At 39.8% G+C, this 21,762-nt stretch overlaps 1 protein-coding gene across 4 annotated transcripts in view; it reads right to left on the bottom strand.

The window, feature by feature from the left end:
* The window catches only part of LOC126248831 (sulfate transporter-like), a 531,455-nt gene that overhangs the window by 28,561 nt on the left and 481,132 nt on the right, over window positions 1–21,762 (bottom strand). For all 4 annotated transcript variants that reach the window (XM_049950245.1, XM_049950247.1, XM_049950244.1 and 1 more), the window contains exons 7-8: window positions 7,807–7,911; window positions 6,035–6,168 (exon numbers count right to left, since the gene is read on the bottom strand). In XM_049950245.1, the coding sequence (XP_049806202.1) occupies window positions 6,035–6,168; window positions 7,807–7,911 (239 nt within the window). The remainder of the gene's footprint in view (window positions 1–6,034; window positions 6,169–7,806; window positions 7,912–21,762) is intronic.

Below are 21,762 nucleotides of genomic sequence, written 5' to 3'. Positions count from 1 at the left end.
AAATGTCTGTTAGATTTCAGTTTTGACGGCACATGGTCACAACGGTCAAGATTAGGTATTTCGTGTATGATAAATTTATTAATAGTGCATAATAATGTTTCATTCTGACAGCGTGTTAATTCTGTAAATATTAGCTGTTCCAGTTTACCGCATTGTATTCACCTATTTCAACAGTCTCCTGACAAATGATCAGGGTAATAAGTATTATATTCAAATGTTTTACGTTTTTATGTTATACTTTCTGTCATGTTCCACACCCACGAGAATCATTTCATTTTTTGGGTCTATGGAATGAAAACTGAATCTAATCTAATCTAATCTAATCTCTTCATCCACAGTTTTTTTCACTTTCTAACAAGAGCATTTATACGTGCGCACTAAAAAATATGGCCCTGCTCCCTCAGCCACTGGCACAAAGAACTTTTCAAGGTCTCCATGTCTTCAAAGTGATGCCTCCAATTAACTACTCTGAATGGGCTGAACAGAGGAAAGTCTAATGCTGCATGGTCTCTCTATTTTGATCAGTCAAAATTTTCATCACCTAGCGTGCACAAATCATCTTGTATCTCAGTTATTGAATAATAACCATCAAAATTGCCTTTCCCAATGGGTAACAGATAACACAGTTCACCTGTTATTACCCAGCAGTCATCGTGGATGATTTGGTCAACATGCTGGATGTTGTGTGAATTCACTGCCTTCACTTGCTGGCTATTTGGCATTGAATCAACTAACTTATCACATTGCATCAACTAACTGTGTGAGACATGGCAGTGGTATAGGAATCAATTGTCCATGCTCACTGTACTCCACATTCACAACCAGGTAAAGTAAAATAATTAAAGACAACATGAGCAAGTAATAGCATATCTAGATACATAGACAATTTTATTATAATGATAGTGGTGAAAACTGCAACATGGTCCGAGTAGTGGCTCACGAGATATTTAAGTTTTAACCCAGCTCATCGATCTTAATTCACAAGTGGCTTAATTCACAAGTTTTGAAGGCTGATGGATGGAAACGAAATGTGTCCTACACCAAAAATACTGCATAGTTTGTAGCAGTGGACATCGCTTCTTTCTGAACAGTTGGACAAGTTGAGAGTGGCATAAAAAGACAGTAACAAAGTAGGGTCTAATAATGTTACAGATTATAGCAGGACAGAGACAAAATTCTAGCAGATATCATTCCGCAAGTGTGTCACTTGGAGGTGTCGATGAAAAGTATTGTAACATCAAAATTATTAAATGTAGTAGTGTCACACCATTTTGGTCCTGGTGGGACAGAAGACAGGACGACATGCCATCATTCCAGGAGAATGCAGCTGGAGTCTGAAGCGACTGGACATATAGTGAGGTAGCTCAGCAGGTATGGCAAAATAAGCCTTGTCTTTGCACATATGACATAAATAATGTTGTCCAAAGGCAAGTTGCATAGGAAGTAAATTTATTTGGTGATTATATGTGTTTTTGGCTTGGCGACAGACAGAGACTTAGACAATGTCAGATAATGTGTAGAGCTTTTGCCAGTCGAGACACCATTGCTACAATGCATGTAAGTTGGTTGTCTTTACTGTTCTGCTGTGTGCTGCCTCAGTGTTGTGAAATTTATAATCACTGATGCAACACTGAGAGATTTCAGTTATTTTCTATTTTTCGTGAAAGCACCAGCATTTCCAAAAGTACCCTGGCAGTGTGTGGTGCAGAAACTCATGTGGCAGGTACAATTTCAAACACAGGAGAGTGGTGGAAGATTACTATTGTGCCTTGTGGTGCAAGTAATTTGTCTTGCATATCAGTAGTGTTGGAATCAAAGGCAAAAGTTATGTGCGCAAGTCCACTGTGAATCCTGATTGAAGCAACTGTTACTTTATGCCACTGCTGTAACTAAAGTACACATACAAAATTGGAAGACACTGGGCCTCAACAATGTATCAAGATTTTAGCAGATTTGTCTGCTATTTATTTACAAGAGTAACCACTTCCCCAGAGTATTATTTTTGTAGTACTTCCATACGCATAATTCACAGGCTGGTGTGCAATGTGTGGTTAGCCATGATGTAAGACAACCAAGTTTGACAGGTTTGGATGGTGCATTTGGACTCCAGATACACAGAAACACAAAGGTAGATCTGCTAAGCACTTGATCCATGCAGCCCTGTTAGAGTACAACATCCTGAAACAGGCAGCTGACTTGTTCTATGTTGTTAGGTAGAGTTTGTACTGTCATTATTTCCTCTCATCACATACCAATGTGTTTTAATTTGGTATACAAATTCACTTAAAATGCAAGAGGAAGGATTGAAATGATTATGTGTGTTTGCCTTTCAGCTTCTCTACTGCAATGATCCACTGTCTAACACTGCTGACATCCACTGTGACATTTCCATACACCTTCATCCTCTCATGAATGCGACTGAGTGTTTCACCTCCTGCAGTAAGGAATGCCATCACAGAATGCTGTTCTACATATACATCAATGACAGATTTTTTTTCTAAATTTACATAGTGCTGCCACCTCTTAATATAGGAGACTATTACTGGAGAGGGCTGTAGAAGTTGGTTCATGAAAGTGTGCCAAGTTCATGATTACTACATATCAACTTAATGAAGGAGAAAGAAAGATAAGCTGCATTACTTTATGACTGGTCCATGTATATGAACACAAATGCTTAGACAAAAACAGATTTTTAAAAAATTCACATCCATGCTCACTGTGAGGCTTGAATCTGGGACACTTCAGTTACTGGTAAACTGAAATACTGTGTAAAGCTGACTGCATGAAATGAAATGAGTAACAGAGCATCTTCTTGGTGTGAATATCAAATTATTATTTGCCAGTACCTAAAAATTCCATAACAGAGTTTCATTCATTTTTTACCCATTAGTCTAAGTTTCTGAGAGGTGAAATGAATATTGTTTGCACAGAATTGAGAGATATACTCTCAAATAACAGTCAGGTTAACTATTGGCAATGTCATTTATGCCTGTTCCATTGCTATTTTTGCACATTTTGGCATTACTGTATTAACAGTCTCTAATTTTTAGTGCTCAATAGTCATATAAAATCTAATAATTTTTTTGGGAGAAAATTTAAATACAGTCAGTCATGTGCAATGTTATATCTGTTACTAATGAAAATTGGTGTTTACCTGGTGTATTCATTACTTGACACAAAAATGGATACAACCATGGAATTTCTAACAATGAACTTTCAGTTCTTAAGAAAGTTGGTGTTTACCTGGTGTATTCATTACTTGACACAAAAATGGATACAATCACGGAATTTCTAACAATGAACTTTCAGTTCTTAAGAAAAATATCTGAAACAATTATGTAAAATACATTTGTGGTTACAGTAAAGAATGGTATAAACTTTTCCACAACCCCTTGGAATACTCTACAAGAAAGCTGTGTTTACTCTCAATAATGATATTCCAAGTGAAGAAAACTATAGTTCTTGACTATTCCTTTGGTATACATCCTGAAGGCATCGTCCAGAACACACGATATTTTGGCAAACATACTTCTTACCATCTTCAGGTGCTGCTGATGACTGACTCATTTCTGGTGGGCACAGCTTTTATAGCCTCTTGCTCTTAGGATTTTCTTAGCTGAAAAGCATCTGTATTTAGCAGTTTGTCTACAGGTGGCTGACTGCCATGCCCTCTTAGCTTGAGACCAGCTAACTGCATCTATCCACTCCCATGAGGCACAGGAGAGCAACTGCAGGTGAAGCAAGAACAGTTCTCAAGGTCTTGTCAAAGTCTGTGTCAAGTGTACTGGACCCTCTTATTGATCAGGACCAGTGTGGTTCTTTTGGTGATCTGGTTGGTGGTTGGAGTGCTGATGTGAAGAATAACCTTTGCAAAGGATGGTATGGTTTGGTGCTCTCAGCAACTCAGCAGGAGAACAAGGGAGAGTAAAAGGCACTCCTCCATGTCCCACAGCTTATCAAGCTTCTTAATTTTGCTGTGCATCTCCTCCCTGTAGAGGTACTTGATGCGTGATTTTAGGTTTTCCTGGTGTAAGAAGATTTTTAATATTTCTAAGGTATTCACTCAGGTGGCATCGTCCAGAAGATATGAGATTTCAGCGAGCTGACTTCTTGCCCACTTCAGCTGTTCCCACTGACTGACTGATTTCTGCTGGGCACAGTGTTTATGTACACCCCCCCTCCACCCCCCCCACTACCCACACCCCCACCCCCCACTCCCACACACACACACACATCACCCCTATTACAGTTGATTTTATAAAGAGATGATGATTTGCTTTTGACTGGGAGAGCATAAATACAGGGCTATTATAAATGATTGAAGCGATTTCATAAATTCACTGTAGCTCCATTCATTGACATATGGTCACGACACACTACAGATACGTAGAAAAACTCAAAGTTTTGTTCGGCTGAAGACGCACTTCAGGTTTCTGCCGCCAGAGCGCTCGAGAGCACAGTGAGACAAAATGGCGACAGGAGCCGAGAAAGCGTATGTCGTGCTTGAAATGCACTCACATCAGTCAGTCATAACAGTGCAACGACACTTCAGGACGAAGTTCATAAAAAGATCCACCAACTGCTAACTCCATTTGGCGATGGTATGCGCAGTTTAAAGCTTCTGGATGCCTCTGTAAGGGGAAATCAACGGGTCGGCCTGCAGTGAGCGAAGAAACGGTTGAACGCGTGCGGGCAAGTTTCACACATAGCCCGCGGAAGTCGACGATTAAAGCAAGCAGGGAGCTAAACGTACCACAGCTGACGGTTTGGAAAATCTTACGGAAAAGGCTAAAGCAGAAGCCTTACCATTTACAATTGCTACAAGCCCTGACACCCGATGACAAAGTCAAACGCTTTGAATTTTCGACGCGGTTGCAACAGCTCATAGAAGAGGATGCGTTCAGTGCGAAACTTGGTTTCAGTGATGAAGCAACATTTTTTCTTAATGGTGAAGTGAACAGACACAATGTGTGAATCTGGGCGGTAGAGAATCCTCACGCATTCATGCAGCAAATTCGCAATTCACCAAAAGTTAACGTGTTTTGTGCAATCTCACGGTTTAAATTTACGGCCCCTTTTTCTTCTGCGAAAAAAACGTTACAGGACACATGTATCTGGACATGCTGGAAAATTGGCTCATGCCACAACTGGAGACCGACAGCGCTGACTTCATCTTTCAACAGGATGGTGCTCGACCACACTTCCATCATGATGTTCGGCATTTCTTAAACAGGAGATTGGAAAACCGATGGATCGGTCGTGGTGGAGATCATGATCAGCAATTCATGTCATGGCCTCCACGCTTTCCCGACTTAACCCCATGCGATTTCTTTCTGTGGGGTTATGTGAAAGATTCAGTGTTTAAACCTCCTCTACCAAGAAACGTGCCAGAACTGCGAGCTCGCATCAACGATGCTTTCGAACTCATTGATGGGGACATGCTGCGCTGAGTGTGGGAGGAACTTGATTATCGGCTTGCTGTCTGCCAAATCACTAAAGGGGCACATATCGAACATTTGTGAATGCCTAAAAAAACTTTTTGAGTTTTTGTATGTGTGTGCAAAGCATTGTGAAAATATCTCAAATAATAAAGTTATTGTAGAGCTGTGAAATCGCTTCAATCATTTGTAATAACCCTGTACTGGTACACAAAGAGTATGTTGTTGAATTAGTGAAGTTAATATCTCCAGAAGAGCAAAAAAAAATGATTAGTATGTACAAGTTCAGCACTGATACTACATACAGGCAATTTTTTAATTCTTTTAAGCAACAACAGTGTGTGTAAAGCATAACAAAATGTGTTTCATTTTGTGTTTGATCCTTCTGTCAGTTATGATAATATAAATTAGCAGCTACATTCATTCAGTATAATACTGAATGTTCTTGCACGAGGCACATATAATACTTTATGTGTTACACTCATTTCAAATGATTATATTTCTCTGATACATCCTTTGACTATTTAGTAACTTAGTGAGAGAGCTTTTAATATACCAAATTATATAATTATCTACCTAAATAGAAAGCACCTTACCCAGTGGGAATTTCACCGAGGACAGTAACAGAGAACTTTTCATTTAGATGCACATACATTGACACCAGTGTGCCTGTAATTATTACCAAAAGTTCTGTTGGTAAAGGGATTGGCAGCTTTTTCCCAATGCGTGGCTGAAATCACACAATAACAGTAAGTAAAAGATGTAAAACTTTTGAAGGAGTCTGAAAATTAAATGAAATACATACATAATTTGAAAAAAACTGGCACTGTCCCTTTGAATCATCAGTTTTGTGAATGGGTGGCTTGCAGAAAACCATTTACAAATTATATCGTACTTGTAGGAATATTTAATTTTTGGTGTTGTGGTATACTGCAAATGCAGTGAACTTTTTATTTTGTACAATTGCCATCTGTAAAATCACCCACCTTCATAAGAAGGCTTCCAAGAGTGTATGACTGCAGACATACTGTCTTGGGTACAGGTCACATTTCCATGTAGACAACAAAACAAAGCATTTTAATTTAGCTGGTAGAAATGTTAATTGTGTGTTAAACTGTATAGAGGAGACAAGCTGTTTGTCAACTTTTTTAAATTTAATATAATTTGCTTCTGTGAACAAGTACAGCAACACAGAATCCTGATTGTATAATTTCACAGAAATTGATAACCACTCCATATTCAAAGACCACCAACTTCTTTTATAAATTCTGAGCAATGAATGCATCTGCTGAGATAACAAAATATGGAAGTAATTATGGAGACCCCTAACACTCACTTAACATCAAGTTATGGCCTGCATATGCACACACACATGGCTCACATGCATTGCAACCTAAGCTATGAGTTTATCAGATAATGATTACAGTGGCAAATCACAGCCTTAAGATTTGTACAAAAGTTCTACCTTCTTTTTTTGGCACAATTACAGAAAGCAAAACACAAAAAAATTGGTCAACACAGCATCATTAATGTAATGGAATAAAGTATCAAAATCTGTTTTGCATATAATTGTTCCATAACCACAACTGCCATTATATTGAAATTACTTTCCCTGTTTACAGAGTATATTATTCAATAGTTTGCCAGCAGAATTAGACAATTCATTTAGTGAGGCACTACATGTAAGGCATATGCACTTCTGATGTTATATTACTGTATAAATACAAATAGTTAATGAAAGTGGATTCAACTATTGATTTGTATCGATTAAAATGACAAAATAGTGCATGTTTATAAAACTATTAAACTGAATCAAAATTCCAGAATGAGATTTTCACTCTGCAGCGGAGTGTGCGGTGATATGAAACTTGCTGGCAGATTAAAACTGTGTGCCCGACCGAGACTCGAACTCGGGACCTTTGCCTTTCGCAGGCAAGTGCTCTACCATCTGAGCTACCGAAGCACGACTCACGCCCGGTCTCACAGCTTTACTTCTGCCAGTATCTTGTCTCCTACCTTCCAAACTTTACAGAAGCTCTCCTGCGAACCTTGCAGAACAAAGGTTCGCAGGAGAGCTTCAGTAAAGTTTGGAAGGTAGGAGATGAGATACTGGCAGAAGTAAAGCTGTGAGACTGGGCGTGAGTCGTGCTTCGGTAGCTCAGATGGTAGAGCACTTGCCCGCGAAAGGCAAAGGTCCTGAGTTCGAGTCATGGTCAGGCACACAGTTTTAATCTGCCAGGAAGTTTCATGAATCAAAATTATTTGTATTTATAACATAGTAATTGCGCAATGCATGGAGGGGTTATTTATAGATGATAATGTTTACAAGAACAATTTTTGTATCCTTTATAGCTCAATATTCACTTACCTTAATCAATTCATTGTAAATACTTAGAAGTAATATGGCTATAGCTGAGATTCCCAATGATATCAAATTAGTTTTTGATATATTCTTGAAGAGATCAATGTATGTCTGCAATTAGAAGAAATTACGGATTAAATTATTTCAGCACTAGCAGTTTTATAATATACAGCTGTACATACAACTCCATAATTTGAAAATTTTACAACTTGTTTGTCTGAGAGTAGCAACAAGGTAATTTTTAAGTATGAAATACAACAACAAGAACAACAACAAAAGGAGAAGAAAAAGTGAGAGAGTGACACAATTGCTAATCAACAGTGCACCTTGTGCAGTCTATCTTTATAAAACTAAATTTGTTGATTACGGTTTCGGTTGGTATTTGCTGATGATTCACATGCATTTTTGTATCGATTGTGCTAATAAAGACACTTTTGCTGCAAAATATTTGTGTATGCATTCTTTATGTAGAATGGGTGCTTCTACATAAGCTGTGACCCTGGCACTAAAGTGGTGTGTTGGTGGGCACATTATTAATCTGTAATTCACTTCATTGAATACTGGCATATTGTCTGTGCATAACCTGTTGTGCACCAATGACAGTGTAATTCACAACATCAAGAATGAGACTGAGGTTCTACAACACCCTCACACATTAAAACTGTCATGGGATTCTGCACCTCCCACCAATCTGAACCACAATATCACAGGATCACTCAACCCATGCCAGTCATACCATTGGATTCAGTGTCACCACCACAGGATATCCCTTTCACACAACTGGATAGCACGACAATGTGACAACAAACCAAATGTGAACATACCCCTCATTCAATCGCCCATCCCAGTGTTGCTTCCACAAGCTACAAACTTTCTGCTCAAAAGCTCTCGCAGCCCACCCACAGCACAATTACAAATTTGGGTGTTGCCATTCATACCTGAACAGCTGCATATTTGGTTTGCTATTAAGCAGAAAGTTTTCATGAAACAGCAAATATATGATGAAGTTGAACAATTTGTTGGACATTATTTTACACCCCCTCCACAGCAAGTTTACAGCACCCTCATGATAGTATTGATCTCTCACTGCAAGAAACCAACAGATCAGTGACTAATGCAGCTTCTTTACTGTGAGTGATCTGACTTTCGGAGGCATTTATGCACTATGGTTGATTATGGCATTCTTTCTGGCACACTTCTGTAACACATTTGGCAGTAACAGTTACCTCTGTAGATGTACTTAACCTTTACATGACTTCTTCCATGTGGTCAACTGAGCATATGCTCTCTTTGACTGTTGCACCATCATGGCCACCACCACAACCATCATTGTTCACAAAGAGTACCAAGTGTTGCCAGACCCAGCCAATGTACCATCACCAAGCTGCACAACCATGACCAACCAATTACTGCCAAGCATCCCTGAGGATCTCCAATCTCTCCATGCTGCTGTTGAGAAGATAGCAGGTGTTGCGACTGTGGAAAATAGCAGTACATGGCTCAGTTGCACAAACTAATTCACAAGCAATGTGTTCTCATCCAAATGCCTCTCACAATCCATTTTATGTGCGACAGATCATGGCAACTATAAGAAGTGCCTACCTTCAACGGCTGATGTTAAAAGGCATGAGCCATGTATGACGTGCAGATGATGCTGTTGTTTATCGACTAGCAAAGTCACCAGAAGATCAAAACAAATTGCAGAATGATTTAGAAAAGGTCTGTAAGGTGTGAAAATTGGCAATTGACCCTAAAGAATGAAGAGTGTGAGATCATCCACACGAGTCCTAAAAGGAATCTGTTAAACTTTGGTTACACGATAAATCAGTCAAATCTAAAGGCCTTAAATTCAACTAAATACCTAGGAATTACAATTATGAACAACTTAAACTGGAAATAACACATAGAAAATATTGTGGGGAAGGCTAACCAAAGACTGGGTTTTATTGGCAGGACACTTAGAAAATGTAACAGATCTACTAAAGAGACTGCATGCACTATGAATGTCCATCCTCTTTAAGAACACTGCTACGTGGTGTGGAATCCTTACCAGATAGGATTGATGGACTACATCGAAAAAGTTCAAAGAAGGGTAGCACATTTTGTATTATCATGAAAGAGGGGAGAGAGTGTCACTGAAATAATACAAGATTTGGGGTGGGCATCATTAAAATAAAGGCATTTTTTGTTACAGTGGAATCTTCTCACGAAATTTCAATCACCAACTTTCTCCTCGGAATGCAAAAATATTTTGACGCCAACCTACATAGGGAGAAACGATCACCATAACAAAATAAGGGAAATCAGAGCTCGCACCGAAAGATCCAGGTGTTCGTTCTTTCCGCGTGCCATACGAGATTGGAATATTAGAGAATTGTGAACGTGGTTTAATGAACCCTCTGCCAGGCACTTAAATGTGATTTGCAGAGTATCGATGTAGATAAAGATGTAGATGTAGACTGAGATGAGGCTACAATGTGTGAGTTGACTTCCCCAGCAATGGTCAGACCCACAGCATCACAAAGACTATTGATTTCTGATTGCTCTATATTACCGACATTTTTAGTTGACACCGGGTCGAATGTCAGTGCACTGCCTGTTACTGCCTTTCCTGACACTAAATGCAGTGATGCAACTCCCTTGAAAGTGATCAAAAACTCTGCCTTACAAACATATGGACTAGAAACAATGATGTTTGACACTGGACTCTACCAAGTGCGGGTAGACCTTTGTGCTTACTGACATTTACCAACCAATTCTAGGCACAAATCTCCATATGACAAACAAGTTGGTCATCAACTTGCATAACATGTCTTGTTCATACCACCAATGGCTGCATTATTCCCATAGTCAAGGGACCACTGACATCTTGCATCCAACACAGGATGGACAAGTTCAGCAAGACTAGCCCGGAGGATGACATGAGCTGGTGGGAGCACTATCACAAGCTTGAATCAGCTATCCATTTAGTGGGCGAGAATATTGAAGAATGTCTCATAGTACAAAAATGCAAAATGATACACCATACCTGGGGAATTACAGGTCTGCCAGTTTCCTCAAATGTACACTGAATAGCAACTAATTGTCTGGCCAAGACCAAGACCATCTCCAATGAGATGTTACAAGAAGGCATCAGTTACCTGTCTGATAGCCCATGGTCCTCTCCTCTGCACTTTGTGCATAAGAAAAATGAGTCATGGAAGCTGTGTGGTGACTATCAGGCACTGAACACCAGAACCATTCTGGACAGATACCACGTGTCACACATCCAGTATTTCACAAATTAACCAGCTGCAGCAAAAGTTTTCAGTGCGTTAGATTGTTGTAAAGCTGACAATCAGGTAGCTGCAGCAAAGTTGAATATATCAAAGACCACAGTGACTACCCCATTTGGGCTATTTTAATTTTTGGTTATACTGTTTGAGCTTAGAAATGCTGCCCGGGCTTGGCAGAATTTTCTGGACGGTTTATTGAGTAAACTGTCTTACTTCTTTGCTTATCTTGATGACATTTTAGTATTTTCAGAAAATACCCAGATCCATGACAAACATCTGAATGTAGTACAAAGCAGGCTGAGTATGTGCATGTTCAGTGAACAAGTGGCTCTTGATCCCAGAACTACAGTGAACCCAGGAAGTTTAAGAATGATAAACTTTTATCACCATCATCTTCCCAGAACCATTGCTGTTCAGAAAACTCTAACCAAAGGATTAGCTGGATACAACAAAAGCGCAAATGCCTCCTTCCATGGATGTAGGAGATGAATACTTCCCTTAAGAAGCTGCAAAATAGGCTAGCCAGTGTGGTGGTCCTCACATATCCCATGCCTGGAACACACATGGCTTTAGCTGTGGACATCAGCCAGTTCATGATCAGTGTAGCACTTCATCGACAAGTGAGTGGACACTGGCAGCCAATGAGTTTTTTCTCATAGAAATTACAGCCCACTCAAACTCACTAGAGTGCTTATGACAGGGAACTCTTCACAATTTATGGGAGCATCGACCACTTCCATCTCTTCATAGAGGCCAAATCTGTCACTATTTTCACTGATTAAAAACCCATCATGGTGGCTTTGCTAAAAGTCAGTGACAATTGCTCCCCTCAGTAGTTTTGCCATGTTGAGTATGTATGCAAGTGTACTCCAGACTTGCATCACATCCACAGATCTGACAATATCATAACAGACTCTCTCACACACATTAGTGGACTAATCCCAGTGTCAAACTATGCAGAACGTGCCAGTGCCCAGGTTCCTGACCCACAACTGCAGAGTTTTTTTAACTGTCTCATCCACTGGCCTGTATATACAGCTACTGGAAGCACCGTGCACCACAGCTGAAATATGATGATGATGAGATGTCTGTACTACTAGATGTTGACCATACACTGCACCCAAGTTCTGGCAAGTGGTTTTCAACTGCATCCACAACTTGGCACATTCTAAAACCTACACCACAGTCAAACTGGTAATGGGTCATTTTGTGTGACCTTCAATCAAGAAATATTCATGGGCTTGGGCACACACTTGTATCCAGTGCTAATGCAGCAAAGTGGGATGCCATGTGCACAGTCCAGTAGGCCAATTCCTGATATCTACATCACGGTTCAGGTATGTCCATTTTGATTTTGTTGGACCCCTTCCACCTTCTGAGAACTTCATCTACTTATTTACAGCGGCGGACTATTGCACTTGGTGGGCAGAGACCATTCTGGTCAAAGACATTTTTGCAGAGACAAAGGCACAGGCATTCATTGAAGTTTTGGTGGCACACTTCATGTTCCCCTTCTTCATTACAACTGACCAGAGACACCAATTCAGTCATCACTTTTCCAGGAACTGTGTGGCTTTCAGTGCAGCTGAACCACAAGCTACCAGCTGGTAATCAACGGCATGGTGGAAAAGTGGCACTGCACCTTAAAGGCCACAGTGATGTGCCAAAAAGATTCCTGGATACATGCATTGCCACTGGTGATGTTAGGTCTAATTACCACACTGAAGACTGACAATGGTTGATCATAGGTGGAGTTGGTATACAGAGAACCACTACATGTCCTGGCAGAATTTCTAGTACCCATTCCACTTGTTGATGCCCACCTCACCCAGCAATTCGCACACATGCAAGTCACAAGGTTAAATTTAAGTACCCTGACATCCCTGGTGTTCTGCACTTCAGAGGGGGAGGAGGGGGTGGCAGGATGGCTTGTATGGGAGTGACATAATCAATAATCAACAATGTACCATATGAAGGGTATCTTTATAAAACTACGTTCTTCAGTTACTGTTTCAGTTGGCATTCGCTGATGATTCACATGTTCTTTTGTACTGGTTGTGCTAATCAAGTCAGTTTCTGCTGTACAATATCCATGTACGCATTGTTTGTATAGTATGAGTGCTTTTACAGTAGTAACAAGATAGAGCTGAATCCTACCTGTAATGCACACATATTTATGGGTTAAGTGGGTATGCCTACTATGGTTTCACAAACTTTACACTATTTGTCAGAGGTCATCATAACAAATTTTATTTGATGTACAGTGAACAATGAAGTCACTGTATGATTTACATAACACTGCAATGAAGTTATAATTTTTCTTTGTCAAAAAGGACTCTTAATATTGCACAAAACTGTTAAATTCTGAAAGGGACATGTGGTCTGGCTACTACTTATCTTGAGAAAGTGTTACTGGCAAAAATGAGCATAACAACCCAGGGAAATAGGCAACAGTATTACTAGCACTTGTAATTATATGTTTCTTCTTCATGGAAGAAACAGGATTTGGTTTGGGGAGACTGGAAATAGGGGCATGTATACAGCTAAATAGAGACCCATTTTGTATTGGAGGGGGGAGTGGGAGGGAGGAGAGTTGAGTGGGGGGGGGGGATGATGGGGGAGGGAAAGACAAAGGGGAACGTGTCAGAATAAGAGATAAAAAAATACATTAGTAAGCACTGTCAGCAAGGGTGTACCCAGGACCTCCATTGTTAGGAGGCGAGTGAAAGGAGCAACTCTTATTAATTTCTTAGAAGTCGAGGAGTGACTAAAAATATAATTTCTTACAAAATAATTAAAAAACTGTGCTTATTAATCACCAAGCACACTAATTCTACCACTTTATTATAGGTACCTATATTTACATCCACACTACGCAAGCCTGTTTATGGTATCTGATGGTTGGAGATGACTGTGTACCACTCTCCATTCCCCCACTTTCCTTTTTCAGTCATGAACAGCCAGTGGAAAGAACAATTCCTGGTAAACCTTCAAGTTAGCTCAGACCTCTCAAATTGTACTTTAATGATCTGTTGTGAAACATACTTCTTATGTAACAGAACCCAGTATGTTGTCCTGGATGGGGGAGTAGGATATTAGTGTTAAATGTCCAGTTGACAACGAGGTGGTTAGAGACTGAGCACAAGCTCGGATTTTAAAAGGATGAGGAAGGAAATTGGTGGCACCATTTCAAAGAAACCATCCAGCCATTTGACTGAAGCAATTTAGGGAAATTGTGGAAAACCTAAATCATGATGGCCAGACATGTGTTTGAAAGGATATCCTCCCAAATGTGATCCAGGGTGCTAAAAAGTGCTCCAGGGAAAAGTGACAGGACAGCTCTTGTTCTCCACATACATAAACTGACTGACAGATATGGTGAGCAGCAATTTGCAACTGTTTGCTGCATTGAGAGCAAGAAGGAGTTATACAGAATTTCTAGTTCATATGATGAATGGCAGCTTGCTCTAAATGTAGGAAAATTTAACTCCATGCAGATGAGTGGGAAAAACAATGCTGCAATGTCCAAATACAATATTAGTGGTCTGCAATGATCAAATTCACTATTAGTGATGTGTTGCTTTACATAGTCATAACGATTAAATATCTAGGCATAATGTTGCAAAGCAATATGAAATGGACTGAGCACATAAGGTCAGCAGAACGGAAGTCAAATAGTCACCTTTGGTTTATTGGGAGAAATCTAATAAAGTGTAGGTGACAGTGCACAGAATACTAGTGAGACACATTCTTGGATAGTGCTCAAATGTTAGGGATCACCACAAGGTCAAGTTAAAGGAAGACATTGAAATAATTAATTAAGAGGCATGCTGCTAGATTTATCACATGCTGGTTTTATTAACATGTGAGGATTATGGAAATGTTCCATGATCTCAAATTTCAAATCCATAGAGGGAAGATGACGTTCTTTTCATCAAACACTATTGGGAAAATTTAGAGAACTAGTATTTGTGCCTGACCACAGAACAGTTCTGCTACCACCAAATTACATTTTTCATAAAGACTATAAATACAAGATAAGAGAAATTAGGATTTTTACAGAGGCATACAAACATTATTTTTCCCTTGCTCCATTTGCAAGCAAAACAGGGAAATGACGAGTAGTGGTACAAGGTACCCTTTGTCATGCACTCTATGGTGGCTTGTCAAGTACATATGTGAATGTAGACACAGATGAAGCAATATATTAGTTAATTCTTAAGAATGTATGCTCATGGAACTTTAACAGTAAACCACGCCGTGACACACAATGGCGCTGTTGTAGTGTCTGCTACTGGACTTTGCTGAGCATCTCCATGATGCTATCACACTTACTACATGAATCTCCGATGAAAAGCACTGCTCTTCTTTAGATATTTTCCACTTCCTTTGTCGATCCTATATGGTACACATACCGGACTGATGAGCAACATTTGAGTATTGGTCAAATGAGGGTTTTGTAATGTACCTCTTTCATGGATGAACTTATACTTCATAAGGATTCCTCAAATGAATCTCAGTCTGACACATGTCTTGGCTGCAGTTAGTTTTATGTGGTTGTTACATTTAATCACTCCTTACACATATATTTAATGGATGTGACAGCTTCCAGTGAGTGTCCTGATATTTTGTAATCATACAATAATGGGTCTTTCAGCTTATTTATCTCTAATACATTACATTTGTTCATGTTGAGGGCCAACTGACAATCGCTGCACCAAGTGTCAATCCTTTGCAGGTCTTCCTAAATGTTTCTTGGGGTATGCCCAAAGTTACTTTTACATTTGAAGATTTCTCTCCATTAATAATGCGAAGTTGTGTTCTGTTTGCTTAGAATTCTTCAATTCAATCACAAAACTGGTCTGATATTCCAAATGCTCATATTGTATTCATTATGTGACATGCAGAACTGTATTGAATGCCTCCTGGGAGAAAAGGAACAGGGCATCAAGCTGGGAACCAGTGCCTACTGGCTTCTGGGCCTCATTGACAAACAGAGTGAGCTGGGTTTCACACAGTCAGCATTTGCAGAATCCATGTTGATTCCTGTTGAGAAGATATTTGGTCTCCAGAAATTACACAATACATTAGCATAAAACATGTTCCAAATTTCTACAGCAGACTGATGTCAGTAATATATTGCCTATAAGTTCTTCGCATCTGTTTGATAACCTATCTTGAAAACAGGCATGACCTGTATATTTTTCCAGTAACTTTGAATGCTTTGCTCCTCCAGTAACCTACAGAACATAAGTTCTTTCTCATATTCTATGTGGAAACACATAGGTATCCCACAAACTCCACTCACATTTCATTTGTCGCACAATGTCAGTTGATATTTTATCCTGTAGTTAATTATTTCAGCATCATTCATTTATTAATCATAAGACATACTGAAGCCCATCAATTTATAATAGATACTAACTACCTGCAGCATATCTGACAGAGCAAGTATGGTCTGCATAAGGTACATTATTGTGCTGTCAGGCAGGTAATGTTCAGATAAATGCAAATACTTTCCATGTTCACATTTTTATTAGGTTTTGATGTTGGCTGTTAACATGAGAAAAAATACTTCGAATTTAAGGTATAAAGCTACTGGAAACTTTCAGTCTGTACCTGCTGGTGCAATGGGGAGATGGGGATACACTAATCATGGCCTGCACTTGAACAGGATGGGGAGGGACAGATATACAGGACGTATAAGGGGAGCTGCAAGCACACCAGGATATCCTTGATGACCTGCTTGTATGTCGAGAAGATGTGCATATTCTGAAGTGATTGACATTATCTGCCTATCTGAACATGATGTACCCACAGTGATGGAGAAGTTAAATGTCAGGGATTGTAAACTAGCACCATTTCCATAGAGAGTTAACATGAAAAAAGGAGGAGTTGCAACATATGTAAAAGCTGGATACAAAGTCAAAAATATTGAAACAAACAGTTTTTGTGCAGATCAGAACCCATAGAAGCATGTACGTGTGGGTTGTTACAGCAGAATACTTCTCTGGTAATTATAACAGTGTTCAAATTCCCTCTAGGAAACACTACAGCTATTTATGAGAAATCTAGATGTATTACTGGGGTTCCTGTCAGACAAGAAGAAACAGTTAGTAGTTTGTGCAGATTTTACAGTAGATTTTGTAAGATATACAAACAGGAAAAATGAACTGGAACATTTTATTTTAAGTACAATTTCTTTGCTGCTTTATTTATTTACTCCATTATAATATGAAAGTTAGGAATAAATAAATGCTGCAGCAAAAAACTTGTACTTATAATAAAATACATCATTCTTCACCCTTGTTGTATCCTGTTACTAGTGCATGTCAGTGTAAATGCACCGAGTGTAGTGTCACTGCATGTGTGTACTTAAATCAGCTGCCAACTATATCAGTGTGGGCCAGCCACTAGAGGCTGCCTGTAGGAATCGTGCACACAGCACAGTCTCTGCCACACCATCTACCAGCGACTTGTGCCTATATACACATGGAGCAGTGCTGACTCACCATCATGTTCTCTAGTTTGTACTGCTCACATCAGTTGTTCTGTGTATTCCTAATGTTACACCTTCTGTAGGATTCTTTTCTCTTGGTATGTGTGGATTCACAAGAAGCTTATTTCCGTTATTGTACAGATTTGTATGAATGAAGCCATATTTGTGCCACCTGGATCAGTTTCATGTATTACTTGGTTACTACAGACCTAATGCAAGCTGAGGGGGGGGGGGGAGGGGGAAGGGGGAGGGGGGAAGGGGGGGGAGGGGGGGCACTGGAAAGGCAATTGTTGAACTGGAATAATTATTTGGGTGTTTCAGTCTAATTTGAGTAGTTAATCTTCCAACTCATGTGCAGCAAGATGTAGGACCATGACTGATAACATTTTTATAGACAGTGTTCAGAATGAAACAATTAATGTGTACCCATTTTTAATAAGCAATGTGATCATGTTGTACAATCAATATAAATAAACAATAAAGCACCTTACAGCCCTGAGGCAGGTTCATACAAACCAATGAAGTTTATCAATGAGAACAGGATGAAATATTTTGAGCACATTGGAAGAGGTGGTTGGGATGAAGTATATACAGAAAGAGATACTAATGTCAATCTCTATTTATTCTGCAGTAAATTTGTGTCAATATTTGAAAGTTGCTTTCCTAAAAAATTATCCAGAAGATCCATTTTTAAAAAGCAAGCTGTGGATGACTAAGGGATTTAAAATCACATGTAACAGGAGATAGAAATTTATATGAAAGCCAGAGTAAGTAAACATCTGACATCACTTGCATATTGCAAAAACTTTTAAGTGAGGTCAGACTCATGCACATCCTGACAGAAATTGATAATGTGGTTAATAAGATTAAAACTATATGGGATATTGTCACATATGAGACAGAACAGCCAGTCAGTGTGCAAGATACCATGACAGTTAAACTAAATGACAATGTCACGACCGATAATTCACAAGTTGCAAGTATTTTTAAAAATCACTTTATAAATGTAGCAGCAAAAATACAATTAAATTATTCTGTGAAGATGCAAGAGAATACATTACAAATGTTATTTCACAAAAATTTAGGCAACTAGAAGTACCACCAAAATTGTTTACCAAAATTAATAGAATTACAAAAATTCTAAAAAAAATGAAAGCTCATATGGTGTTTATGGGATTTCAGACAGAATTCTGGAAATTTAGTCTAATTTAATAAATAATCTCCTTAGTGATATATCTATTGCATCACTGGCACAGACTAAAATATTCATTGTTGAATCTCTTTATAAGGAAGGTGACAAGAAGGATGTAAATAATCATCATCCAATATTCTTACTGACATCTTTCTCCAAAATATTCAAAAAGTTATGTATTCAAGAGTAGTCTCACATTTAAGTAGAAACAATTTACTTATCATACAGTTTAGATTCCAGAACAGTTGCTTGACTGAGGATGCTGTTTATACATTCACCCACCAAATATTACAAGTCTTAAATAATACAGCATCACCAGGTGGTATTTTTTGTGATCTCTAGAAGGCATTCAGATGTGTAGATCATGATACACCCTTGGAAAGATTCAGGTTTTATGGATCAATGGATGGACTGATGTGGTTAAAGGAACCTAACTACAAGGTCATCAGTCTCTTAATCCTTAGTGTGGCAAGCCGGAAACAGTCCACAGAGAGGATGGACCCAAAAAACGAATCTCAAAGCATGCAACCATTTGTGAGAATCAAGAAAACCAAGAAAGAGAAGCAAGTAGAATTTAGAGAGGGATAGAAGTGTGAAGGTGAGAGAGTTCCCCTGCCCAGAAAGCAGTTTGGAGGCCCCCAGGACATATTACGCAACTGGAGACACAGCACCTGCATCCGACCAGTGCTTCAACACCCTCCATTCTTGCAAGAAAACTAGCTACATGGATGACATAAAATCTCAGGAAAGGGAACAATGGCAGTGAGTCTGTTAACCAATGACAGATGTAAAAGAATAACAAAAATTAAAAAGGGGGGAAGGGCAGGAACTTGGCCCATCCATCATGCAAGGGCAGCCATGGCCTCTTAGGGTTAGAGCAGGTGATGGGACAACCACTCAAGCAGTTGCTGAGGCTGATGTGTCCTACATCACAGAGATGTGTAAAAATGGCATTTATGGGTAAAACATAAAACCAAATTATCCTGTTTTGGCATCATCCACTAGCACCAAAGGTGGAATGTCAGCAAGTTTAAGGTTTTGCTGTAAGGTGACCAATTTGTGGCAGTCCATTAGGATATAGGCCACGATGAGATGGACACCTGGATGGATCCTGGTGTCGGAGGATGTGGCTGACAGTCAGCTAAGTGTGAGGCCAACAGAAAATAATAGATTCCCTGCAAGAAGCACAGAGGGAACACAGCCACATGATTGTGGTCTCCTTTGTGGTTCACAGATTATATGGAGAAACCCAGGCACATCAATCTGCATTACAAGCCTACCACAATTGTCGGTGCAGAGATGATCAAAGTTTTGGTTCTTGTACCCCTATCTGCAAAGTCAACATCCTGGTAGCTAACTTGGCCAACTGATCAGCATGCTCATTCCCTAGGATCCCAACATGATCAGAGGTTTATATAAAGACAACTGACCATTCAGCATGGTGGAGGTCATACAGGAGATCATGGATAGTCACAATCAATGGGTGTCAAGGTTAGCACAGGTTGACAGTCAGAAGACTACTCAAGGAGTCACTGCTGATTAAGAACAACTCACCAGGCAAGAACGAAGGTGGCTGAGGGTTCTAGTAGTTGTCACCAATTCTGCAGTGAATACACTGTATCCATGTGGCAGGGAGCGTAGTTCACTCCATCTTGCATGTGTGTAGGCAATACTTGTTCATCCATCGACTCTAGAACCATCAGTGTATACCACATCTGACTCTATAAATGTTTCAATGATGTCCAGGAGTAGGACCTATTGAGTCTTTTGGTCCAAAGGACAGATTGAGGCAGATCTGGGGATAGGCTACATACCATGGGGACACACACGATATCTTCCTGACAAAGAGGCAACAATGGTGAAAGATCAAGTTCAGAGCAGAGACACTCTGTGCAAACTATGATCATGACTCCAGATCTTGGTCTGTGTTGTGGGAGGTAGATCTCCCTTCCAGGAAAAAGGACACAATAGTTACGATGCCCAGGAAAGCAGCAAATGCATGTCACATAGGTGAGTAGCAGTTGGTGGTGCATGAGTATGCTGTTCACAGGGTTCATCCAAAAGGCACCTGTCGCAAGTCAGATCCCACAATGGTGTATCACGTCCAGCATCCACAATGCTGAAAGAGATGCTGAGCAATACACCAGGCTCCCATAATTAATATGCGATAGGATTAAAGCTTTGGAGAGCCACAAAAATGTGAAGCAGTCTGTGCCCCAGCTGGTGTTACTGAGACAGCGAAGATGGCACATTCATTTAAGATGGTGAAGATGGGGAATCCACATCAACCAGGTATCAAAGACCAATCCCAAAAAACAAAGAGACTCCATCAAATTGAGCATTTGGTCATCGAGGTAGAGTTCTAGTTGGGGATTGACAGTATCATGATGACGGAAGTGCATGACATGTGTTTTGGCAACAGAAAACTGGAAGCTATGCGTGATATCTCAGGACTGTGCCTTTTGTATGGCATCCTGCAGTTAGTTTTCAGCAACACCCACAGTTAAGGAGCAATAGTAGATGCAAAAGTCGTCAGCAACAGGGAGTGTGACGCGGTAGACTCCACAGCTGTAGGTAGATCATTGATGTTGTTGTTGTGGTCTTCAGTCGTGAGACTGGTTTGATGCAGCTCTCCATGCTACTCTATCCTGTGCAAGCTTCTTCATCTCCCAGTACCTACAGCAACCTACATCCTTCTGTATCTGTTTAGTGTATTCATCTCTTGGTCTCCCTCTACGATTTTTACCCTTCACGCTGCCCTCCAATACTAAATTGGTGATCCCTTGATGCCTCAGAACATGTCCTACCAACCGATCCCTTCTTCTGGTCAAGTTGTGCCACAACCTTCTCTTCTCCCCCAACCCTATTCAATACTTCCTCATTAGTTATGTGATCTACCCATCTAATCTTCAGCATTCTTCTATAGCACCACATTTCGAAAGCTTCTATTCTCTTCTTGTCCAAACTATTTATCGTCCATGTTTCACTTCCATACA

Source organism: Schistocerca nitens, chromosome 3 (assembly GCF_023898315.1).
Source record: "Schistocerca nitens isolate TAMUIC-IGC-003100 chromosome 3, iqSchNite1.1, whole genome shotgun sequence".
NCBI lineage: Eukaryota > Metazoa > Arthropoda > Insecta > Orthoptera > Acrididae > Schistocerca > Schistocerca nitens.
Note: the sequence above shows the minus strand (reverse complement) of the source record. Positions and strands in the feature narration are given on the sequence as shown.